The sequence below is a fragment of the Pygoscelis adeliae genome, unplaced genomic scaffold (genome assembly GCF_000699105.1).
Source record: "Pygoscelis adeliae isolate BGI_AS28 unplaced genomic scaffold, ASM69910v1 Scaffold151, whole genome shotgun sequence".
Lineage (NCBI taxonomy): Eukaryota > Metazoa > Chordata > Aves > Sphenisciformes > Spheniscidae > Pygoscelis > Pygoscelis adeliae.
Window position 1 is genome coordinate 147,332 of NW_008824036.1, and position 26,304 is coordinate 173,635.

Consider the following 26,304-nt stretch of genomic DNA (forward strand, 5'->3'; position numbering starts at 1 on the left):
AGCAGGAATACCACGGTCTACAGTTAGAACTGGTAGAGATGAAGGGGCACCTCCATTCAGGATATAAGCCAGCTGCTCTCTAGTGGGCACATAATACTTTGAGCCATAGATTTTGCAAAACCAGCTACTACCAGGAACTTCAGGTGAGAAAGAACAGGAACAGACAGACATTAGATCTGACCCAGCAGGGTACTACCTATGGTTTTTTCATAGCATGTTACTCTTCCAGCAGCATAGACTTTGATACCAGCCCTGAACCAAATGAAGGCCTCGTACTCCATGGCATTGACAGAGGAGGGTATATATTTAGGGGCAGGGGGACAGGGACAAGGTGTCCTGCACATGTTGGTACCAGGCCGTATATAAGGCAAAGCACATCAGCATCACATAGCAGAGCTCTCTGAAAGCAGAGAACACTGGAATCAATTCAAAAATAAATATGCAAAATGCATTGGACACAGACACAAATGTAATTAGCCAGGACAGTGCTTGAGAGTTTGCAAACCCCTGCAGGTCAAACCCTCAGCTGTAAATCCTGTCATGTGTAAGAACTGCCGTTCTGTGCTCACTAGTGTATAGATGCACATCTCTTTTTCAGCACCTGCTACCAAAGGATCTCAGAAATGCACTAAAAGAACAAAATGATTTCTCCCAAGAGCTTTCAGGTTGGTCTCTATCACCACTCATTTTCCACCGGGGGCTCAGAGAAGCAGAGGCAGAGGAAGTGTTTTACGAAGCTCGTGGTAAGTTTAGGACTGAGTCAGAGCAGAGCAGTCTCTGTGCTTCAGTGTCCGTGGCCATTCACAAAAAACAGCTCCTAGTTTTTAGGGCATTGAATCAAACTGGTATACAGACAGCGTATTCTTAGTAGTCTTTCAAGTCCTGTTTTAGAGCCCAGTAGATCCCTCATCCTCTGAAACACTGTCCACCTTCCAGAGGGGATCACAGTCATTTTTCCCCTAAGAACTACCCAAAGCCTTATGGGTGGCTGTCAGTCTTCCAGGGGGAAAGGTAAAGCTGCTGGGGACAGACTCTGAACTTCTGACAATTCAGACTGCACATCAGACTGTTCAGCAAAAGGATAAGCAACTGAGGAGGATGGGTGCAAACATTAAAATGAAAAGGGGAGAGAATCTCCCAGAGAAAGGGACCAGAGAGGGAAAATGAGCTGGCTGCCTTCCCCACAGACAAGCCTCCCCATGCTGACCCACCTGCCCTGGTGCTCAGCAGAAGGGCAGAACCAAGAATGAAGACCGCAGTAAGCAGCATGGCTTCTTCCAGCCCCCAAGAGCTCTCGCAGCCCTTAGATATTGCTGCTATGCCAAGAACAGGATAAAAACTAGGATCCTTCTGGCCAGAGAGGATCCCTCAGAACTTCCTGCATTCATCTGATTTGGGCCAGGGCTCTATTTAATTCTTTGTGTGACAGGTAGCATGGAAGCTGACTCTCTCATAGCATTGTAACTCCACCAAACAATCAGGGGAGATGCTGGCTCTTGCCTTCTCCTTCAAGTGCAAGAGCACCAGTTTGCTCCTTTCCTGAGGACACTCAAAAAATGCTCTTTGCCTCCTGTCTCCCAGAGCAACTGTCTCAAGTGGCAGCTTTGTTTCCTCTGCTCTCTTTTTTGCAGCTTTCCTGCTGGACTAACTTGTGTGCAGAATGTTGCAAACGCCAGCAGGAAGGGACTCCCCTCTTATGGATCATCAGGGAACAAAGAAAAGCATCTTCCTTCAGTACTCTGGCTTTAGGCCATAAAGAGCTCTCCAAGTGCAGTAAGCATATCCCATGGCTTGGAGTTTGATGTCTCTGAAGAAACCCTATAAGCACTGGGCTGTTCCTGCAGCAGAAGTGGGGGTGCTTCTGCATGAGCATGGACTGGGAGCTGAGATGAGCATGGCTGCCATGGAGAAATGAAATGAGAGAGGAGATGAGGACGAGGGAGGGATGCACAGACTTGGCATGGGCTGGTTTGATTTCTCTCACCCTTGTGCACTGCAAGCAGTGGAGCAATGGTGCTCTGGTGCCAGACGGTGATTAGTAGTGTCCAGGGCAGAACTATCAGCACGATAGCCAGGATGTCTCGTCTCTTCGGCATCTCCAAGACTGACTGGACCCACAGCTCCTCATTACCTGACAGTGAAAACCCCAGAGACAGAACAGCAGAGCACATGGAGAACAGAAATAAATGGGCAAGAAGGAGCAAGGACAGAGAGAGAGAACGCGAGAGAGGGAGAGAGCAGCGAAGGCGACACGACTCGTAGGTCTTACCAGTGCTTACAACCCACCCATTGCAGAAGCAGGTTTGGAGGGGCCTCGGCTGCTGAGACCAGGAGCAAGAGGATACTTCTACAGGACACTGCTGGAGCTGCCAGCAGGAACTTCAGGGACTCATTTGGAAGGAAACCTGCAACACAGAGCAAAGGTGAGTAGGCAGAGATAAGAACTAGGGAGCTGCTCCACAGAGTTCACAAATCCTCCTCAAGAAGAGCAAATCAAACTGGGGCAGCGAGCAACAGAATGCATCCCACCCCTCCAGGGAGAAATGCCTCCTGTGTATCCAGAGCCTTGCTTTCCTTTGCATCCACTTGTCAAGCAAGTCCCTTGCTTCAGCCAAGCAGAAGTTGCTCAGTGCCACAGCATCTGAACCATCCCCCAGCAGAAAAGGACCCTTCATCCACAAGCCCCCCAAGGCTCACAACACCACGTGCTAGGCCCAAGCCCCTAGGAGGAAGCAGAGACCATAATGACCACATTACTTGCCTGACACATCAGCAAGTGCTCTGACCCACCACGCCCTCTCCCTCTGCCAGGCAGAGCACGCAGGGTGACTGCACCTACGCTTGTGGGAATACAGCTCCAGCGAAGCTAGTGACCCTGCGTTTTGCCCGTCATTGTAATCCCCTCAGCTCAGACCATCCCGCTGGCATCTTTGATGCAGCCAGTTTTAACTCAGGCTCCCAATGGCCTGTTCAGGTTCATTTCTTCCATCTCAGAGGCGTTGCGACTGGAGTATATTGAACTGCCACAATGGCTTAGTTTGATTCAATACAAGCACATACAAGATTTAAGCAGACTGTATTTTATCCAAGTATCTTGGCAAGCAAAGTACATCACTTAGCAGGGACACACACGGTGGACGGTTTGCAAACATGGGTAGCAGTTTAGTACCACTGTTCCCATGTGGGGGAATGCATTAGCCCACTGCTAAAAGGGCTGCATTGCAGACAAGGGAGAGCCCAGAGAACACTGCAGTCGAAGGCAGGGAGCAGTCTGCTCTGGGGAAAAGCACTGATCTCCCACTGTATAGCCACTGGCTGGCTGGTCAGTCACTGCCACTGCAGTACCCTGGAAACTATCAGATCCCCTCCTTAAATCAGAAGGGAGCTCCTCAAGCCTGGCCTGTAGATACGATGCTACTTTGCAAATGTTTTTCCCGAGACGCTTGGAGCTTGCTTTCTCTTGGTCGCGTGGGGCAGTCATGGAGAGATCCAGGTTCAAATCCCTGATTAGCCCAATTTGGATTGCTCTGAATTTCCCGTGGCCACGCCTTGACCACTGGGCTGTACAGTCACCCTCTGGCACTGAGCCCAGTGGAAGACTTGAAGTGAAATGGCTCCAAGAACTGATGGGTTGTCCTTTTAAAGTACAAGCAAGGGATATTCAAGTTGCTGGCCAGAACCTGGTTCTTCCAAATTAGCACTTCAGTCACAGAGGTATTAATTTACCAGGTCTTCCAAGGGGTAGGGAAAACACAGGTTGGCCTTTGTCCTTAAAAGGGACATGTAAATGTCCCTCAACAAAAGTTTTAGCGAATCCATTTTTTTTCCACACATACAAAAACCCAACTCATCAAAAAATTTCCAGCCAACTCTAGCAAACAGCCAGTTCCACACCCAGAGGTCTCTCACCAGGGAGAGACCTGCCACGTCCCATACAAAAACCTGTGCAGAGATCACAGTGCCAGCATCTACGGAGCTGGGGACCCATCCTCCTCACGTGCATCCACACTCCTCCAGCACCGTGCACAGCGGCAAAGCCTCACTCAGGAGACCCTCGTCAGAGGACGCAATCAGCAGATGTGCTGGCAAACTGCATTTAGGAAATGCAAGGACTCAGCGGTATGGAAGGAGGTTGTGGTGGATCGGGGCAAGCTGCAGCTAGTGAAGGTGATAAGAGGGAGCTAGTCTTCTGGACAGGTCTTCAGAGGAAACAACAACAAACCTCTAAACCAAAGACATCGGGTTCTACGGAAAGTAGGGTTTCCTGCAGTCAAGTGCAGGGACCCAGCAGGAAAAAGCTTTTCACAGCCCAAGGATATGCATGCTCTGTGCAGCTGGACACCCTGCAGACTTTCAAGGAAGCATCTCCCAGCAATGCAGATTTGTCCCTATTTTTTTCAGAACTGGAGAAAGCAGCCTCATCCAGACAAAATAAACCATGGAGGAAGAGGAGGAATTATTCTAGCAAACATCAGCCTTCTGCTGCATCCCTGTCCAGTTCTCAGAGCCAGAGAAATCCCGCTGGCCTAGCACTGCCAAAGCACAGTGCCCTCAGGGAAGAGCATCTGACCTCATCCTTGCTGTCTCTGCAGTTGCTGTCACTGCCTGAGCAGAGGGCACTGAGTGCTGGCATCCTCTCAATCCTCTAATAAAGCCAGAACATGTCCCTTGAGCATCCCTGTAGGGCAGAGCTGTAAAGGGCAGCTCTGAAAAGACTGAACACCTTGCCTGGTAAAGTGCCTTCGCTGCAAATGCACCAAGGAAAGGACTCCGCCACTGGAGAGGGGGTGGGAGGAAATGGCATGCTAAAAGAGCCACTCAGAGTCAATTCACAGCATCTGGCAAGCTGCCACAGTGGGCTGGCATGCATCAAATGCCCCGTTTGTCAAGGGCAGCTTCCTCTGAACACAGTGCTCTTACCTCAAAGATGCCTTTTCCTTGCCTCCTGCCATCCAGACCCAAATTGTCAGCATCCTCCCATAGGACAGGCTGACCCTGGGCTTCATATGATGGAGAATGGGCACTTTTGGGCTGGGGTGCTACTCTGATTTCCACGCTTTCAACACAGGGGAAAACGAGCAGGCTCCAACGATTTGTGCATTGGTCTCTTCAGGATCGATTCCTTTTAATTAGCTACAGAGCATTTAGCAGCTCCCTGGTCAATCATCTGTCACTTTGGTGCTCCAGCTGCCGAGGGCCAACACAGCCCACTTGTGCCCCAGCAGAGAGCTGTTGGCTTTGCTTTGCAGCTCTGCTCGGGCTGGCAGCAGAGAGCTGCCGGGGACAGCGCGCTCTGTTGTGCAAACGCTTCATCCCCATGTCCTCCTGGGGCTGGCTGAACGCTGAGCTCCATTGGCATCAGCAGTTGTGGGCTGCAGATGTGAATCAGATACCTCACACGCGGTGGCTATAATTAATGTTCCCTTCCCTATATACAGTGCACTCCACACAGCCAAAGGGACACAAGCCCAGTATGGATCCGAATCGCAGATGGCGATGGTCGGCTGGGGGAGAACGTGGAGCCACAGACCACAGCCTGACCCCCAGTTGCTGACCCCACGCTTCTGCACACGGAGCTGCCTGTCGGCATCCATGGTGTACCATGTACTCTGCTCTGCAGCCAAGACATTTGCTCACAGTTAATTCCTGAAGCGATTTGATTTTATTGATGACCCTGAGAAGCCTGACTGAAGGACACCGTAAGAATTCACTTGGGGCTGCTGTGAGCACTACAAAATCTGGATACAGATGAAGTATTTCAAGCGTGTTCCCTCCCAACACGCTAACGCAATTGAGGGCCTCAGTGCAGGGTGATGCCAGTTCTCAGCCACGCTCCCACCTCACCATCACATGTTGAAGCTGCAAAAGGTGAAATCCATTTTCTCCTGTGAACAACATCAGCTAGGGAATACGTGGCCGCCCACAATTTTACACTGCTGGTGAGAGAAGTCACAGCTTCGCAGCCCAAGACAGAGGGCTTTCCCTGCATCCAAAAAAATCCCTCGCTACCAAAGCCAAACGATGCTTTTTGTTGCTGTTTACTGCACAAGTGAGGCTAGCCAAAAATTAGTCTGGGGAAAATTATGCTCCTCTTCAAGGCATTCACTCTACCCCTGCCCCATCATAATACCACTCTCCTTTTCCCACTGAAAACGTTCAAAACAAAACCTGGCTTTGTTCAGATTGTCAATTTTAGGCTTCTGCTATCTCCTCCTCCACAGGGAAAAGAAGGAGGAGGAAGAAATTTAAACATGAATTAGTTAAAAAGATCAAACTCTATTTTCCACTACAGAAAGTATACTTTCTTTTTTCAGTTTTGAAAAATCAGGCGAAAAATCACCAGCTCAAATGTAAGCGATTTGGGAGTTAAAATACTTCTAAAACAAAGGTGTTTTGCATAGTTTGGAAGGACTTTCCTTGGCAGAAATGTATTTTGACATGCTGCAAGCAGAAGGGCTATGCCACATGGTGAAAGAGATTTCACATCCTCCGGCAGAGGGCAATGGTGTCAAGGCATGACAATATTAAAAGGGCACTCATCTAATAAAAAAGCCTTAATAAATCCTGGAGCCACGTGTTAGTAACATGCTGGATTATTAAACACTGAAGGTTCTTTTTTTAAATCAAGTTAATTGGCGTCAGCTCTGACACCGTAGGAAACACTGATTTGATCTGCAATCTGGTTTACAGTCAGTTTTACCTTCTTTCTTCCTTTGGGGCTGATAGTCCCAGCGTCATTACTCCTTGGTTTTCCCCATTGAACAGAAGTGATTTAGAACATGTTAAACTAAAGAATTGCTTGAGTTGAATTTGTATATATACGTAAGTCACTGGAGTAAAAATATTGTCTAGATGTAAGAAAAACATACACAAAAAACCCAAACAAACATACCAAACACTTCCTTGTATTACAAAACAGCCAGGAAATAACAAACAAACACAGCTGAATTCTACAACAAAAGCTTTACAAAGAAAATAAACACTCATACTTCAGGATACAAAGTATATTCTCACTAATAGCTTTTCGCCCTGGGCAAAGTATCCCCTAAACCTAAACACAGGGTTTCTTTCACCTTTGCAACAGCAACTGGTTCTGATCCCTGCTGAAAAATGATGTGGGAGTGGCACAGGCCAGAGCTGGCCCCTCCACTCAGCCCACCTCAATCCACTAAGCAGCTGGACCACAACCCCTGCGACCCAACAAACCCTTTTGAATTTACATGAAAGTTCACACACCTGAGCCAGTCGTCTTGCACAGAAGACGACTGCGGGCATGTGAGCGCAGTGCTGTCATGTCCACTTTTCAGATGAGGAAACTGAGGCACTGGGCAATTACGGCTCTCCCTTGCAATCACACAGCACAGCAGACACTGGGGACAAGGGCTCTGTCACTGGGCTCCCACCAGCCGCATGTGGGCACACCGGTGGCTGGCTCCAGGTGCTCCGTACTTAGCCCTGCTCCTTTCCGCACCGCGTGGCAGGGGACAGGCACGACAAGCCTCTGTCTAAGATTTTGGTATTTGGCAGAAAAGGCTTGTAAAGCACAGGCTAAAAATAAAGGTAGTAATAAAAGCCTCTTGCTCATTAATTACTCCGTAAGCCATTACTGCCTAAAAACCCCGTAACTTTAATGGGGGCTATTATAAGTATAGTAGCCAAACTGTGGAGCTAATTACTGTTTAGTTATTAAGCATAACATAGCCAGAACTGAGTAATAAGCAGGCAGAATTGCTTGTTCTTCGAGGATTTAATCAGGGGTGCAAACTTCAACCTCAGAGTCTCCCGACTCACGGGAGAAAAGGACAGAAGCTTTGCAGCCCAGGGCTCCCCAGAAGGCTGCATGCTGCCACAAGGGGCAATGCACCATCCTCGAGCTACAGCTGATTTGTACAACGCAAAGCTTGAATTGCAAGTCAAGAAAGGGAGTGAGAATGATTCAGAAATGTTTCAGACTGCTGTTACCAATCTGCCAGCTAGAGGAGAACCGGATTCATCCATGGGAATCAAAAATGTTGAGCCAATGCAGACTGGGTCTGTGATGGAGGGCGATGGTTTGCATCACCTCTTTATCCAGCATTTGTTTCCTTCTTTTAAAAAATTAAAATAATTCCTGTTGCCAAAAATAGAAAAATAACGTGTTCTTCTTTTTTCTTTCTTTCTTTTTTTTTTTTTTAAGCACAAAACCCAGAAAATTCAGAAATATTGCAAAAGCCTGGAAAGGAAGCTTGATTTTAGGAGGCTGTTTTTCCACTCAATACTGTTGTCCAGCTTCACCTGCAAACCCTAGTTCTGTCACTACACTTGCCTTGGCTACATACACAGGGGACACTCGTGTTTTCCAAGCTGTTAGAGAAACTGAGGCACAGAGATTGCAGAATTTCCCCAACCTTGCAACAGTTGAAGCAAAACCTGACCTACTGTCCCCTTCCAGTCCTGAGCCCCTGAGCCCTGCTGCAACAAATGGGATCAAGAACACAGATTCTCTCACAGAGAAAAATAATATTAACCAAGCTTCTCAGAACAACACTTAAAATTTAAAGCAAGCATGAGCAAAGTGGATCAAGGGAGCTCAACACAAGCACAATTAGCTTCTGTAACTTCTTGCCACAGGATACTAAGAAGAACAAGAACTTAACAGGATTCAAAAAAGGATTAGTTGTGTATGTGAATAAACTGCATATCCAGAATTAGAATGAACCACCCACCAGTTTGGCAAACATATAAACCCTTGAGTTTTGGAGCTTCAGCCAAATTTTAACAAGCATCAGAAACTTTCTCTTCTCCAGATTAATCTTTCCCCCATGCTGCTCCAACTCTGCAGACGCCGGTAGAGGTGGCCAGAGCTAGAAACAGGACAGGAGATGTGATGGCACTGCTCTTATGCTGACTACACTGCCTAGTCCCAAGATTTCACTGCTTCCAACAGCAAGGCAGATCTGTTAAATCCTTAAAAGATTTAATGCATTGTCCTAAATGTGTTTGCTTTCTTGTACAGGTTCTTACACTGCAATCATCACCACAGTGCCCAAGTGCTGTCCGGGATTTCTCAAAGATCCTTAGCTACACTCACTGCACTTCCTTTCCTTGTTGCTCCAAAGACACATAGGGGAATGCCTTGGAAGGGGCAGGTAGCCTTTTATGACAGTGCTTTTGAAGAGGGTTGAACCTGGGCTTTGCAATCTTCTTGTGATAAGCAAGGCAGAAGCAAAAAATGTGTCATGCACTTGGCAACAGAAAGTGGCAAGGCTGATGTGGATCCTTGGTGCCTGGGAGAGTCTCATCAAGCTCGGCCTGGCCACACAGGAAATCCTGTCTGTCATAGAGGCAGCGCTGCCCTTACTGCTTTCAGAGGATGCACCGGTCTATCAGTCAGGATTGGCAATGCTTGGTCCAGATTCTCTCTCAAGCCAGGAAAGCTGTGGGTTGACTCAGGTCCTGGATGAAAAAGCATTTACAGCACCCAATACTTCTTGATAAAGGGCTGCACTTCACACATGGTTTTTAAAAAGCATCTCCATCGAGATGAAAAGCCATTTTACTTACAACCCACTTCCAAAATAGAAAGACAACTGGGAGTTGTTTTCTTAGGGGAAATGCTGTTTGACCCATGAAAAGCTGTTTGACTTTCTTTAAGGTTGCTTGTGGGTGAGTGCTGAATGAGTGCTGGGAAAAGAGTGCTCCAACAATTAGCTCACTTAAGGGCTTCTCCATCAAGTCTTCTCGAACTGGTGACACAACGATACCTTGAGTTATCCCTTTTGCTCATCTAAGACAGTGTCAACATTGTCAGAGACAGACATATTTCCAGACTCTCCATTTCCACCTCCGTGGTCTGCATTGCACTGAATATTTTGCGCACCGCTGACTTCCATAGATTTTAAAAAGTGACACTAACAAAGGATGACCCAATTTCAACACGATTGGACTAAATTCCACAGCTCCATAATAGGCTTTGCATATGCTTTGTCCAAAGGGTTTGAAGACACGTGCTTCTGCGTGATTTCTCATGTAAGAGAGGCAGTAGGCCATAATGACCAAGCCTCACCTTTCCAACCAGCAGGCTAGTGAAGGCCACTTCAGGATCTGCAAGACTGAATCATTGAGCCAAACATGTCAAGCTAACACCAGGCTCCCTGTGGACTTCCCTTTCTCCCTCTACCCAAGGAAGCCTAACAGGTTGAACATGCGTAACATAGCTGGGTGATGAAAGAATGGACATGGCTGTCAGAAGAAAGACTGCGACGCTTGCTAGTGCTGTAGTAGGATTACCTCACTACCACACAGTTCACAGCTTTTGTTGTTAGTGGCTGAGAGAAGTCCCAGGCCTTTCTATACTGTCTAAATTCAGGGCGTGGGATTCCATGGGTGCATCTGAGAACCCTGGGCTGCTGGGATATGCTGGGGGCTGCCTCCCATCACACTGGCACCTGGGAAAGTTCACAAATATGACCATCAAATACGAAGAGCTGTGCCCAGCAAGCCACGAGCCCTAATTTTATCTCCCAGCTGGCTCTGCAATATGTTCCCAGTTCCAGACCTGGAGATGAGACTGCTCACCTCCCACACACTGTTGCCTCTTGACTCGCCGGGGAGACGAGGCCAAGGGAGCGCAGCAGGGCCCTCCACCCCGCTCAGTTGCAGGTCAGGCCCCACAGCACATGGCACACACCTTTCAGCATCAGCTGGAAAGCAGCTCACCAGCTCCGTACCTGAGACCTGGCTTCATAGCCATCAGCACTTACTTTTAATTACTGAGCTCTTCCCTTTTTCACCCCTGAAAAAAAATAAACCCTCCTCTATTTAAAAAGAATTATTAATAACCTGATTCTAATGCATAAAAAAGGGGAAAAAAAGAAGCCTTGCAGAGCTAGTGAGCAAGCTAGCCCTCTCCCACTGCAGCAAGCCACCACTGTGCACCTTAAACACCTTAAAAAGGGATTTAGTTTTCAAAAGCATATTTTTTCTTTTTTTCAATAGCAAACATCAAGTATCTTGAAGGTGGGTTTTTCTGAAGGCTGGGGAAAAAAATATGCAGGCATCCAAATTCTCCATTACTTTTCAAAACACCAGCTGTTGTAAGCACAAGTCCCTGAAGACGCCACTGAAGTAAAAACTGCTTTACAGGAGCTGTTGTCAGAGTTGCTTGATAGTGTGCACATGCCCAGGCTGAGAGGTGCTCCAGACAGGCAGCGAAGAGCATCCATTGCCGTGGGAGCACAACAGTGCTGTTCCTGCTTAGGGGAGGCAGAGTGCTCCTAGCACGCTGCAGATTCACACGTGGCGTCTCCTCCGCACTCCTTCCCACAATGCCACTTCCAACATGTGCTGCTCGCGAGGCAGCTGTGGACGCCTGGAATTAGTTGCTTTGTATTTCAGAGGCACTAAGAGCAGCCATGCAGGTAATTTGAGCTGAAGAGCTTCTGGGCTATAAATTCACATATAAATTTCTGCCTTATTGAAACTACCTTTTCACTGTAGACAAGCCTGCAACAGGGCCAGGGTTCCCAGGTTAGCTGCTGCACCCTACTCAAGCAGCCTGTTCAAGAGTCCTTGTTGGCTGCTGCCCGAGCAACGAACCCTCCAGCATCATAGCATACCCCAGTGCTGCAGAAATATATTTATATCGTAGCAGCAGTGCTTGGAGGGACAGGGCCATTCACTGAGTCACAGAAGTATTTCTCGCAGGTTTTATCTCCTATGGCCTTGTGGGACAGATCTAGCAAACATGCAGCATGGCACTCAGAGCTCTCTCAGCTCCCTCCCTGTTTAGCAGTCGGTCAAAAAATCATAGCCAAAACCATTACACCAACCTACAGAGAAAACCCCCAGCTCCCATCCCCATTAGATGGCTTCTTTAAAGAGATGAGGCTCAAATCCTAAGCCCTGCTCAGTGCTGGGTGGTCAAACAGGGCACAGAGAGTCCAACAGCCTGTGATCTCTGCAAAAGGCACTAATGGGACTGAAGGATTAACATCGATTCTTTCATGCTACAGCATGGAAAGGGAAGCGGGGGGATCCGGGATGATAAAGCAAACACCCAACTGTAATTCAGCAGCTTGCAACACAATCAATCGCCGCTTGCAGTTCTGCAGTCCATTAGCACAGCCACAAACCTACACAACCTTCTCATTGGAAACAGGAAGGTCATTTTAAAATTACCTCTCTTCGATTTCTGGTCACTGCTGAAATTTGGCAGGGTCTCCTAACCCTACTGTGCCTGCTGAAAGGAAGCACACAGGGCTTCTCATGATGCACTCATCCTTCTTCCCTCACCTCCTTTCTCCACGGTGAACACTGAGGCTTTTACCTGCCTGGGAGCCTTTGACATGTCAGAATAACATGGCCCATCTTCCATTTGAGAGGCATTTAGAAGGGAACTATTTCTTTTCTTCTACTAGCATAAAACCCCCATATGCCAATCCAATAAACCCAGCGCTATTCCAGCATTGCCCACAGAGGTGGGATTGGGCTCTTAGTTTGTCTCGTAGTGGGAAAGGCACGGGCTAAATCTACCAGTTTGTCCAGCTTCCAATATAAGTCTGGTTCTGACTCTGGCTTCCCCCGTGGCTTAGTTGTTTTGGCTCACCTGCACCTCAGCTTGCTCTAGAGGTGAGATGAAAATAGCTGCCTACTTTTGGACAGGAATCACAAGGCTCAAGTAGCTCACAGGCTAAATACAGAAATGGCACAAGCACTGATGCCTGAGGTGCTGGCAAAGTGCAACTCACACCAATCTGATGGCCTGGTGTGCATGCCTGGGGAAGGTCATTTCTCCTAATTTTAGAATCACCCAAGGGCCAAACCCAGCCCAGATCTCCTTCATATGAATGAGAAATGGAGAAGCCAAACAAAAGCTGGAGATAGAATTAAGCCAACGGTTTCACAGTCCAACTCAAAAAAGCAGTGAACAAGCAGCCCTCACAGGAAGACAGGCACCTACGAGTGCCTCTCCCTGCTGCCCAGCTCCTCAGTATCACTCACCAGCCCCTGCCATTTCCAAGAGCATCTTCATCACTTGCAAAAGCTTGACCTGCTTGGCCAAGCACCATCCTGCCACCAAACTAGTTGGGACATAGGGAAGTATTCCCTGTGGTCTGCAGAGTGTCTCAGCACCAGGGAACTCTGATCTACAAGTGACTGAAAGCATGCACATGTAATCTGACACAAAGAGAGATGCAGATATGGCTGATGGACAGACAGACTCCCCTGCAGGGTTTTACTTGCAAGGTGAGGAGCGAGACAAGCCCTTGGGGAGCTCTGAGAAACTGGAGGGTTTTGTAATGGCTGCTCTAAGAATACTGTAATCATGCAGTAATTACGGTGCATCTCAAATCAACCAGGCAAATTACATCGTTATTATTACGACTGTCACCAACCTTGCATGGCAGGGACAGAGAGGCAGGCCATCCCTTGCCCAAGAAGGGAACCATGTTAGAGTATCAACAGAGCTACAGCACAGACCCATCACACTCCCCTCAGGCCTGTCCAACCCATGCAATGGCAACCTGGTATCTTCCTCAAGTGACTAGGACTACATCTGTACTTTCCTAGGCTGTATCTCAAGGTACAACACTTAATTAGTCAGGTTGATTTTACCCTTTTTTAATTAAACAAATATCTTCAAGCACAAGAGCAGCCCTTGTCATTTGATTGGAACTGTCAGTCTTTCAAATGTCATTCCTACAGATGACTAATCTTTGAAAACAAGAGTTGCTATACTCTTTGACTCAGTTGATAATGAGCCAGAGCAGTAATGATAGTTGAGACAAAGAGGGAGAAATCAGTGCTGCCTGGACTCAGGAGGGCTCAGTGCTGCATGTGGCCCTAAAGCCTTTTTGCAGCTCAAGGGACTGGGGCTTCCTGACAAATGCAGAGTGCAGGCTATGAAAATGGGGGATGCAGCACGTCTGTGAGGACATCTTGGCACACTTGCTCCCCCAGGTTGCTGTCATGTTGACAAAAAAGAGAAGAACTTCCTCTTTCAGTCACTCAGTGTGTTGGTTTTCTCAGTACAGAGTGAAGACCTTATTTCATTCTGCCTCCTCCACAGGCTCCCTTTTGAACAGGTTTCCCTGGACTCCCTGATCCTCTATATTCCCACGTCTACCCAATGTAACACTGCTTTGGGAAGCATCCTAAGATTTACAAGCTGAAAGTGCACCATAGTGTTAGCAGCAGGGGAGTGCCTGTGCTGATCCCAACCTGAATGCGAACATTCGTCTACCCCACAACCCCTTTGCCCCCACAGACTGGGGTCTCAGCCCTGGATTGCTGCATAGATTACAATTTGCTCTGTAACAAGAATGACTCAGGCTGTCAGATAAGTTATTAACTTCAGCAGCCAGAGTCTCTTCCTATTAGTGTTATGGTATGAGATGCCTGGGTGAGACAAAAAGGACTGCCAGGCAGAGCACAGAGTGCACAAGACAGCGATGAGAAATAATGTTGGCAGCATTATTAAAAGATAAATTGGACGAAGAAAGGAGTTGTATGCGTGGGGTGACAGCTTCAGAGGATTGTAACAAATCCTTTGCCACCAGGAGCTTCACAGCTGTCAAATTCCCCAAAGCCAGGGGACAGGGCAGTGGCAGGGAGACAGCTTAGGTCCCCCTGCTCCACAGGTCAAAGCATCCCTTCCCCACACGTGTCCTGCTAGTGCAAAACCCCAAAAGTATTCAGCAGCAATAGGTTTATGGCATGCAATGTTTTCCTGACCCCAGTACCTCTTCACATGATTATGGTGACAATAATCCCAGTATCCTCACAATGCCATGGACAGTTACTCCTCCACAAAGGGCAGAAATTGGTAGCTCTCCCTCCTACCATCCTTTGGGCTTTATTTATAGAAAGGCACCTTTTATTGCCATTTTTGCTTCTTCCTGAGGCTAGTCTGCCAGGCTTGAGGCAGAGATAGTATCTACACCTCCAGGATCCAGACAGCTCCACCTTGCTGCCAAGAGATTCATCTCAGAGTAATTTTATTCACAGTTATGCCTGCCAGGCCCCCTTCTCAATACTCTTGGCTGAACACTGGCTGCTTGCACTTGGAGAATTTCAGAGCTAAAGTAACTAATAACTTAGACTAACTAACTCTGTCTAAGGTAGATGTGACTTCAAACTGAGCCATGCAAGAATGAGTTGAACTCTCATCCCATTGCTTCGCTGTCTCTTTTCACAATCTCCTGCCACGCCTGAATCTCACTGCTCAGGCCAAGCTAGCACATACAAATCTATCAGCATCCTTCCCGCTGCCCAAAGAGCCTACCACTGTACAGACACCTCACTTGCATGCCAACAGCTTCCTACGCAGGTAGAGTTGTCCTGGCCCCCACCCTTACCACTCAGATTCCACCCAATCATTTCAATGCTCCCAATTTTAGCACTTGCAATTTTTTCCTGGTAAAAATCATGCCAGAAATGATGCTCATCTAACTGACAAACAGAACCAAATACTTCCAAACACTCACAGAAGGTCATTCCAGGAGCTGCACACTCTCTGAAAATGAATATGCTAGAGTCACACCTTGTGGATGTGCCACTATTATAAGAAAGACACTGAAAGAATTATTCATTAGTAGTGACTTCTGTAGCTCTAATCTCCATAACCAGCTGCTGTTCATCCAAGTGGATCACAGCCCATCTGAATAAACCTTTGAACATCCATACAAGCCCACATAACATAGCCAAAGTCAGCCTCTCCTGGGGCACTGCGTCCCCGCAGCTACCGCAAGAGCTGAGGATGGGAAGGATAGAATATTCTTGTATCTCACCAAGGCTGTAGGGACCACGCAGACAGAGATTGCCATGAACTGGCTGGCAGCCTTTCAAGGGTGGCAAGCTTGTGCCAGATTATACTTCCCTCTCCCAAATTAGAAGCAAAACGTGCCACTAGAAAGTCAGGTGAAAGCTGTCTCTCAAGGAAGCAAGAGGCTGCCTCTCCGTACCACTGCGTGAGGAAGCATCTTAAAGCATCCTGCTAATCTGAGCACAGCCATTGCCTCCCAAAAAACGCCACAGCTCTCAGGGTCCAGCCTTGCTTTTTGTGCTGTCCCAAACCTGCCTAATTGCCCTGGCAGACACACGTCACGGGTTGCTGACCCACACGATAAACAGTGCTAGCATTTAATCACAGCACCATTCTCCTCCCATTCACACCAAGCCCCTCATGGAGGCAGATAAATGGTATCATTACAAATATTTATCTTCCTCAGCCCCGGAACCTAAGCTGGGCAGTGGTATATACTGATCGTAGGAGACACAAAAAGACCAAACAGGCACTCTCTCTGCCTCAGTCATGCAGGTTTACTATCCAAATGTCATCCCTGCACAGTCCTGCCAGGCTTCCAGCATCCAGCAAGCTCCCTGTTCAGAACAGGACTGCAGCTTACTCTGTATGTCTCACTCCCTCCTTCAGAGACCCAGCCCACTCACAGATCTGCCTCTCAGCAACCGTCATGTGCATCTATTATTCAGAAGAAATATCAACTTATTCATGACCCAAAATAGGTTCCAGGTACCGCACCCAGTCTCTAACAAAATTCCTCCTGCGAAGCTGCTCTTTTCTCAACCTGGACTCAACTGAGAAGAGCTGCAGTACTGCTCTCACTTTGATCCCTCTGGAGGGTTTTACAGCTTTGTTACGGTGAGGGACAGGAGTTAACAACCCTGTCAGGCCGCTCCCTCATCATCTGGTTAATGTACCTCGTTAATGGCTACAGCACAATATCGCTCACCTCCTGTACACTCCACAAACTCCAACCTTTACCTTGGGCTTGCAGTTACAGTTCCCCAAAGGGACAGAGGGATGGCAGGGCAAGGAGGGCATGGGAAATGACGTGGTGCCCACAGGAGGACAGTGACTTTTCTAGCACATTGTCACAGGCCCCTGCAGAGTTATTCATGTAGCAGGGAGGCATCTAGCTACAGCAGGCACGCAGTTGCTCACACAAAATAGCAAAGTTATGCTTCCCTTCCATCAAGTCTGAATCTGAATGTGGCAGTGCTGGACTGCTCAGGACAGTGTAATAGCTGCCCTGGGTTGGACAATGGCTCCTACGCACAATGAAACAGTAAGAATGATTTCTTTCAGCGTTGCTCCTCATCTACGCATACAGAAAATCCTTCCAGAAGTGCTACTCCTTTGCTGATGACAGGCAAGGCTGGCTGGGCAGGCACAGAGGGAAGGAGGCAGGAGGAAACATGCAAGCTCAGTGCATCTCTTGTTGCACTGTGAGCATCCACAGCCATTCTAAAAATGAGCAGAGCACGTCAGTGCAGACTGCAAAAAAGGCCCCAAATCCTGCACTAGAGCGTCCCAAAATGGTACAGCACTCTGATGTGCTTATCCTGTGCAGGGATGGGCTGAAGGCCTTGGGACAGCGGTTCCCACAGTACTAGTTCCTACCATAAGACTGTTGCATCAGGTGGCACTACGTTTTTGTGGCTGGATGGTGAAGACATGAGCTGAAGCTGGAAAAAGCTCACTTGGATGCACTAGTCAGAAGCACTGCAGGGCCATCGGTGTCTCAGCACAGCTCCAGGTTTATTCTCCATGTCACAGTCCATGGGATTCAGATGAAATAATCATAGAAGATCATCTAGTCTGGTCCCGTGTGGCCAGACCAATGTCACTCCCCAGCTCTTTGCTGGCTTTTGCTTATTCCCTGAGAAGCTGGACTCCCCCAAGGACTTTCCCATGCAGCCACCAGTAAGTATAGTCCTGGCCCTCACAGGTCCACCTGTGTTAAGAGAAATGCGTTGGTACACATTTCTTCTTTAGCTTTAGAAGCTGCTAAACAGATAGAAAAACAAAGGACGAAATCTAAGGAGTTTAGCCAGAACGCTTCAGTGCCAAGGTGGTATTTATAGACAAGCCCAGGGGGAGGTAACCCAGGCACCCACTCCACTGTCACGCTGCGTTTCTCTGCAAGAGGCCACGGTGCGCTGCTCCGAGGCAGCGTTACTCGTGCAGCTTGCTCAGCACCCACACACATATGCAACCAGACCCACTCATTCACAGCAGCCCACAAAAACATCTTAGCTCTCGCTTTGTGCCACCAGGACAAGAGAAAAGTATGGGCTATGCAAAACTACAACTTATCAAAAGTGGGATCCCTCTCCTACTGATGGTGATAGGAGTTATGCTTTTTATTCACTAAGAGCTGGAGTGGGCCCCGAATCACTCTGGCATTATGTTATGATAATGCTGGAAGTATTATAAATGCTTTGCGTGCCAGACAAATCCTGGAGCAGGCTTCCAAATCCCCTCAAAATCCCCGCTTGCGTCTCTACATTCATCCATTCATGAAATCCAGAGCAGAGCCTCAGCATCTATCCTTTTGCTTCTGGTCTCTTTCCAGCTGAATGGAAGATGAGGCAGAGTCAAGGTATTTCTTCTGGATTAGCCTTCTTTTGTCTTTCAGGTGCCAAATCTGAGGAAGAAACTGTGCTAGGGCATTTAAGAATGACATCCAGCAAGGCAGCTGAGACAAATCACATGCCCCTTTCTCCTGTTAGAAAGTGAAGCATGTCTCATTCTCCACGAGCTCTAGCCCCCATAACCACAGCGAACTGCGGCACTGGAGAAACTGGGGCTCTGCCACCCACACAACATAATGCGTGGCGTGGCGTTCACGAGGCTGGAGGAGTGAGGCCTTGCAGCCGGCCGGAATGACATCTTTGTGCCACAGCTGCAGCTGTGGACATCTGGCTCCAGATGAATTCCCACTCACAAAAGGTCAGATGAGAGCTGCGCTGGCTTTGCAGTGCCCATCCGCAGGGGCCTAGGGTGGGATACACCCACCCCTACCGCCGGCAGTGCCATAGGTGTAGATCCCCACAGCAGAGCTCGCTGTCTAGATTCTTTCTGCAATCAACAGGGAGAGTTCATTTGGCCTGTTTTAGATGAATGCCTTCAGATGGGATGAGCTGCACCGTGGAAATGCCCATTTCTCTTTACTATACAGCTGAACCTATACGAGCCGACATCAGTATACTTCAGTACAGTTAAGCAAGGGGTTTCCCACCATTCTGGGGAGTAAGCAGACTCTGTTCTCTGAGCTACAGCTTTCAATTCCCTATCCACTGGGCTTTAACAGGGTTTCCAGACGGCAAATTTTTCTGACAACCCAGCCCACTGGTCTAGAGTGCACAAGGCAGGAATGGAAGGAGAGAGTCTGAACTCTGCTTTCCACATTGCATTAGCAGGGCACCAGCTGTTGTTATTTCAGAGAGGACAACCAGTCTCCAGCAGACACTGTGGAAGGAACTTGGGGATCAGCGGGCATCTCTCTTCTGTGGGCTCTGCAGTGCACGCATGTCTTTGCAACAGTCCGGAGCTGAACAGAGAGAATTCTCAATCATGATGTGAAGACGTAAATCCCCTCCCCAGAGGTTTCAGAGATGGGGTTTTTTAATGCCTTTCTGAAGATTGTCCCATTCTAACTAGCAGAATTTCCTCTCTGGGTTCCCATATCTTTGCCAGGGGACTCCCTACGTGATCACAGGCCAATCACCTTTCCCTTGTCAGCATTTGGCTACCATTCCATCAAAACCAAGCATGCAGTATTTTCTCTGTCCATCCTGTTCAATTACATGCCAAGCTCCGCTGTAGAGACTAGATGTTCACAGCACCAAGGACTCTGGAGTATCAAACCGCATCTCAGGAACTAACAAAAATAGCATTCCAGGGCAGCGTACAGGCTAGACCTGGGCCAGCGGTGACCAATGCATTAACACACCCTTTGAGAGATAAATACATCACCTGCTCTTAAAGAACAGCACAAGAAATGCAGGAAGCCTTGTACAGAAACTTAGCTCTTGTCCTGTCTTTAGGAAAACAGCTCAGATCCAGGCAGGAGGGGGATCTTGAGCATTTCATATTTATTCTGCTCTCGCTGCCAGGCAGATCACATTGTGTTCCCCGTGGCTCATATGGATAGGATAGCTGGAGGGATTTCTGAGGTACCACTGCAGCTGGCAAATTGTTTAAAGGCTGTGGTACTCGGGCAGGACAGGGCATTTCTCAGACAGAAACACAGAGTGTGTGTGCATCTGCACACAGCTGTACAAGGGGAAGAACCCACACTTCTATACGCAGGTCAGGATGGAAAACATAGCTGTGCAAAGCTGCCTGTGCAAGTGTGCTCCAGGCACAGTACAGGTACCCATAAGGTATCTTGCTGTGCAGGAGTCATTTTATGAGCCTGTGAACAGCATGCCTTGGAAAGTGCCACTTGGTACAACTAACATATCCACAGATGGAGAGGGTCAAGAACAGGAGGGCTAAAATGGCTAAATTTGTGGGACAAAGCCATTAGCACTGCAAGAGACTGGGATCTGCTCCCTAGCACAGCGAATTGTTCTCAGTTACTTCCTCAATCTCTCAGTGCCTCAGTTCCCTGGAGGCGTGGGTTCCCATTAAAAATGTAGGAGGATATATTCAATAGTGACTAATACGCTGTATTACTTAGAGCACTTGGGGGTGGTCCACGTGTCTAGATCAGGATATGAAGATTAATTATGGGCCACACCCTGTGATCTCCACTCAGCAAAGCCCTTATTAGCTTCTGAAGGTGAATCCAGCCCTGATGTCAACTTGCCAACCCAAACACAAACAGTTGGGGCTCACAGGAGAAAAAGGGAGAATCTAACCTCACTCTTCAGACCTTGTGCTTGGCAAAGATCACTTGTCTTGCCATCAGAGAAGCAAAACACTGGTAGGTAACCGATTCAGGATCTCCACAAGCAAAGCATAAAAGACAACATGTTACAGAGAACAAGGACACATGAAAAATACACTGCAGAGGGCCCTTCCAATGACATTGCTTCCAGAAGATGCTTTGCCTTCGGGTGGGTTGAAGCCACACCAAATGCACCTCCAGCCATATCCCCAAACAAGACTTACAGCTCCAGCCCACCTAACTTTTCAAGGCTACTGCATGCAATGGAGCGCTGCAGAAAAAGTGGAGGGCGAGAAAGCCACAGAAGGCATCACCCACGGAGAAAGATGCTGACCAAGGCCTGCCACGTCCCCAGAAGTCAGAGATCTTGCTGGTAAGCCCATATGAAAAGCAGCCCTGGAAGCCAGGCAGCCTCTGGCACTGCTCATCCCTGCAAGACAAAATGCACAGTGATGCAAGAAAGGACCATATCCTGTCTTCCTATGGATTCAAATCTGCCCACTGGGTTTTGTTTGAAGAAGAAAAAACTGCTTTTGTGCAACTTTTTTTTGAGCTTGTAGAAATAGAACAAGGGCAAGAGAGAACAAAAGCATTGCAAGAGGCAAGTCTCCAAGAAACACTAAAAAATGAATTCCAACATTTGCCCTAGTGTCCCTTAAAAGACAGTTCTTTTCATTTCCCGAGGCTTCTGCTGTTGCAACATGAGGGTGCTGGAAAAGATTAAAAGGGCAGACGCACTGTTTTCCTTTCAGAAAGCATTATTTTGACACTGAGCAGCTAGCTTTGCACAAGGGGAGAGCGTGTGCTCACATTTTGTTACTGGAAGGTTTCTTGGTCAGCTTAGGCCAGATCTCCCAGCTACAGCAATTGTTTGCCAGAAAGATGCAGCATTTCTGAGCACGCTAAAAACCGACGGGGCTCTGCACACTGGAGGCACTCGCTGCTCTTCTTGCCTCAGAAGGTGCACAATTGCAGAGCAAAAACCAGAAAGATGCAGAACGCTGCATCTCAAGGGAGGAAAGAGCAAATCCAGGCATTGCTGTAGTTGGCTGGAGCTCTGTGAGACACTGCCCTGACGAGGACAAAGCCACAGGAGAACAGAACCGCTGACCCCAGTGGCACCATGTCAGGCCTGTGACGCATACAACGTGACAGTCCCTTCCTAGGGTTGGGGCACTATCCCCTCTTTGCATTCACCCTCCACTATGAGCCACCTCAATGGGTCAGGAAACTTTTGGATGCCAACTAACAAGTGGGAAAGCTCTCCCCCTCTCCTCCTTGCCAACATATGCATGTGGAGGGAGACCTTTACGGATGCCCTCTTACTTTCCTGTCCTAGAGAATCGAAACGACATGAGACTTGGGTCCCCTCTTCTGCACCTTCCTCGGGTCAGCCCAGCTCAGAGGGAGCCAGCTCTCATTAAAGCTGTTACTGCGTTGCTAACGACTCCAAGTTCACAGTGCTCTGCCAGAGAAGCTGACAGCGTTTCACTAGGAATGCCTACGGGGGGGTGCAGGGAGGAATTTATAACTCGGCTGCATGAAATGGGAAAGTACTCAGAGCCAACATCATCGATCTCATTTTTCTTCCTCTGTCTTTCATATACCCATACATATTTAACCAGGAAAATAATATTTTTGGTCAGCTACCTTCCCATTCTAGTAGCATCCACTGTCCTGCTGGCTTTGGCCATTTCCAAAGCTCTTGGCCCCTATCACAGAATTAACCCTCCTGGGAGAAATATCCTTTTTCACTGTCTAATTATTCAATTCCTTCACCAGAACATCTTCCATATTCCTCAATGCTTTGAAGCTGACACAGAAAACGGAGTTGAGTGCTACATACAGAAAGAAGATATTTTACCCTCGTTTCCCGAGTGCCTCCATTTTCCCACACCTTTTTGATCCCAACTCTGTCAGGTAAGCCAAGCAATCCCAACCACTGTAACCTTTTAGCCAAATCTTGGTCAATTCATTCACATTGGAGATCTGTGTACAGAGAAGGACTAATTACACGAACAAGGCAAGCAAGATGCATCTTGGGTGAGTTAGGAAAATTTCCTCATATGAGCCAGGATTACTCACGAAACAAAAGAATGGCTTGAAGCTCCACTGTACATTTACACAGCCCTTCTTCCATATTTATGTGCATGCACAAACACACCCAACTTCCCTCATTTACACAAGTTGGTGACACCTCACTGTAGATGTTCAGGGACACTAACAACTTAGACAAGTACGTACAGACCTATGCAACAGACTGCATAGTCTCTTCCAGTCCCTAACATTGAACCATAAGCTCCTTAGATGTGCATACAAGCTCTTACGTCAATTGACGCCACAGTGAGGCTCATGACTTTCTGCACTGTGTGCACATAAGTGGGCACTTCTGTGACACGTCATTATCTAAGTAACCAAAGCAAATGCTTCCTAACCCCACGCCAAGACCCATCAAGAAGTCCCCAAAGGCAAGGGGAGGAGGGGGTATCTGACGGACAGCACAGAACAAATGGATATTGCAGCAGCAAGACCCTGCAAAAGATAGTGAGGGATGCCCAGCCAAGACCTCTACTTGCTGGGATTAACTGGATATAGGCTCCACAGCTGGAAACATCAGGTTCTCCTCAGTGCTCTCCCAAACATCTGGGCTAAGCCACCTCCCAATACTATTTGAAGTTGCGCTTTCTGGTCTGACTGAGCGAAATTAGGACTTTCGGGGTCAGAGACCCAGGAATTGAGTCAGAGAGAGGCCCAGCAGGGAAAAGGAAAGCATCATTTGTGGACAGCTTCATTGATCACCATGGACTTTCTCCCCCAAAACCACTATTTTTCATCCCCACCCACTCCCACAACATAACACGACACAGAGATCACTCCTCAGATGGCAAAGCATCGTTCAGCCATCTCCTATTCCTCCAAAAGATAGCACTCAGAAAGCTTTTCCCTTTAAGCAGCCTCAAAGTTGGCTCTGACCACTGCTGGCACGAATGAAAGGGATTTCAGTTCCCCCTCCTCCTAAATCCCATCCCTTTCTGTTGCAAAGAAAAGGCAGAGGATGACCAAGGGAAGAGAAAAGCAACTCTCAGTCGCCGCTCACCTCCCTCCCGTCTTTCTGCACAGATGCATTGGCAGGCTGGAAGGGCGCGGGGCCATTGTAGTGCCCACGCAGCTTCCCCGAAAGCCGCACACAAGCCCATGAGGGGAGCCCCAGAGCAGGTGCAGGTCTGGGAGGGCAGGGCAGGGAGCACAACGCTCCTGCAGGCGAGACACGAGCATATTTCCCCATAACCCACTCAGCCTTCCCCAGGCAAAGCAGCCTGGTGTCCTCAGGCAAAGCAGCCTGAAAAAGGGGGGGCAAAGTGATCTCCAGCACTGCAGCCCCCAGGACCCATTCTACATTCTTTAAATACACTGGGAGGGGTAGAAAAATTGCTTTGAGTCTTTCCTGCTTCCTCCCACTCCCTGCCCGCTGCATACACACATACACACACACCCAGCCCTGTGCATAAAGGATCTCTGTCCTGCTCAGCTCAGCCATGCAATGCCTGTGAGAGGCAAGAGTTACCTTATTCCCATAGCCTGAACCGCCTTCTCTCTCCATCGTGGCTGGGAAGCTGCTCCCATTCCCGCTTTAATCCCTGGGAACCTCCTATTCCTCCAAAAGATAGCACTCAGAAAGCTTTTCCCTTTAAGCAGCCTCAAAGTTGGCTCTGACCACTGCTGGCACGAATGAAAGGGATTTCAGTTCCCCCTCCTCCTAAATCCCATCCCTTTCTGTTGCAAAGAAAAGGCAGAGGATGACCAAGGGAAGAGAAAAGCAACTCTCAGTCGCCGCTCACCTCCCTCCCGTCTTTCTGCACAGATGCATTGGCAGGCTGGAAGGGCGCGGGGCCATTGTAGTGCCCACGCAGCTTCCCCGAAAGCCGCACACAAGCCCATGAGGGGAGCCCCAGAGCAGGTGCAGGTCTGGGAGGGCAGGGCTGGGAGCACAACGCTCCTGCAGGCGAGACACGAGCATATTTCCCCATAACCCACTCAGCCTTCCCCAGGCAAAGCAGCCTGGTGTCCTCAGGCAAAGCAGCCTGAAAAAGGGGGGGCAAAGTGATCTCCAGCACTGCAGCCCCCAGGACCCATTCTACATTCTTTAAATACACTGGGAGGGGTAGAAAAATTGCTTTGAGTCTTTCCTGCTTCCTCCCACTCCCTGCCCGCTGCATACACACATACACACACACCCAGCCCTGTGCATAAAGGATCTCTGTCCTGCTCAGCTCAGCCATGCAATGCCTGTGAGAGGCAAGAGTTACCTTATTCCCATAGCCTGAACCGCCTTCTCTCTCCATCGTGGCTGGGAAGCTGCTCCCATTCACGCTTTAATCCCTGGGAACAGAGGCACGATTCAAAGCGGCTGTTCACCCACCAGAGTGGGCTCCCCCCAGCAACCTCCTCCTCCTTCTCTCCTCCCTTTCTCCTCGTTTGTTGGGTCCAGATTTTTTTTTATAATGTATTCTTTCTTAATCCAGGCAGCAACCAAGACACTCCTTCATTGCCTCTCTGCCTCCCCGTTTCACTCGCAAAGAAACAGCATTGGAGAGCTCCTTCCTCCTCCACTGCCTCTGTGGACCTCCGGTTCCCCAGGTCTGCCTTTCTGCAGCGTGGCGTTAAGGGAAAGAAAGAGAGTGAAAGAGGGAGGGAGCGTGCAAACAGGGAGGAGGAGGAGAAGGAGGAGGAGGAGGCCAACAGGGTGCGGGAGGAAGGAGCCAGAGCGTGGCTGGCTGCTTTGTATCCAGAGCAGTGCCGACAGCCCCTTCCCTCCCCCCCACCAGAGGAGGACCTGCGCTGCTAATGGTCTGTACCAATTTATTCCACTTAGGCAGGGGCACTTCGCCCTGCAACGGGAGGAAAAGCCAGGGAAGGCTCTGAGATGGCCCCTTAAGGAATTGGTTCCTGCTCTCCTCACTCCACGGCATCACCCACTGAGTTTGCAGCCACAGGCTAGGGGAGATGCTCTCCCAGATCAGCAGGCAAATGGAAAGTGTGAGGCTAGGAAGGGCTGGGCGTGAGGGAAGGGTCTTGCTGGTGAGGAGGCTCAGCACCTCTCTGAGAGAAAGCAGTGACCATATGCTAGGTGGAAAGCAAGGTTCCCCTCCAGCCTCTCAGGAAGGCAGGCTGAGCTCTGCTCCACTTTCTTCAAGTTCACTTTAGTGGAAGCACCCTCCACTCCTTGTTGTGCATGCCTCCACGCCCAGACTGATGGTTCCCCAGCTGAGTCCACTTGGGCTTTGCAAGCAGTGGGTAAGACTTGTTAGATCTCATGCAACTCCTCTTCTATCTAGCACCATGTCTTTCCACGGCCCCACTCAGCCATCCCTACCCAAATAGCAAGGTACCCCCACATCCACCCTGGCAGCTGACTAAGGGCCCTGGCACTGGGCAAAGGACAGCAGGAACATGCTTCCCCCACTGGAAGGAGGCTCTGGATGTGACTAGGGCTGCCCCTAATCTGGGGACAATTGCACCAAGCCCAGTGGGCAGACAGGACACTTCTGTGACCTCTAATGGTGCAGCGGGACCCTAGGGATACTCCCTTCATTCATAGGGACCACCTGGAGGACGCAGGGCT

General features: G+C 48.8%; 1 protein-coding gene across 1 annotated transcript in view; it reads right to left on the reverse strand.

The window, feature by feature from the left end:
- B3GAT1 (beta-1,3-glucuronyltransferase 1) overlaps nucleotides 1–25,060 on the reverse strand; it is a 38,654-nt gene extending 13,594 nt beyond the window's left edge. Inside the window, exons 1-3 of the mRNA XM_009333392.1 lie at nucleotides 24,989–25,060; nucleotides 2,270–2,405; nucleotides 1,985–2,131 (exon numbers count right to left, since the gene is read on the reverse strand). Coding sequence (XP_009331667.1) covers nucleotides 1,985–2,096 — 112 coding nt within the window. The 5' untranslated portion in view covers nucleotides 2,097–2,131; nucleotides 2,270–2,405; nucleotides 24,989–25,060. The remainder of the gene's footprint in view (nucleotides 1–1,984; nucleotides 2,132–2,269; nucleotides 2,406–24,988) is intronic.
- Nucleotides 25,061–26,304: the final 1,244 nt, after the last annotated feature.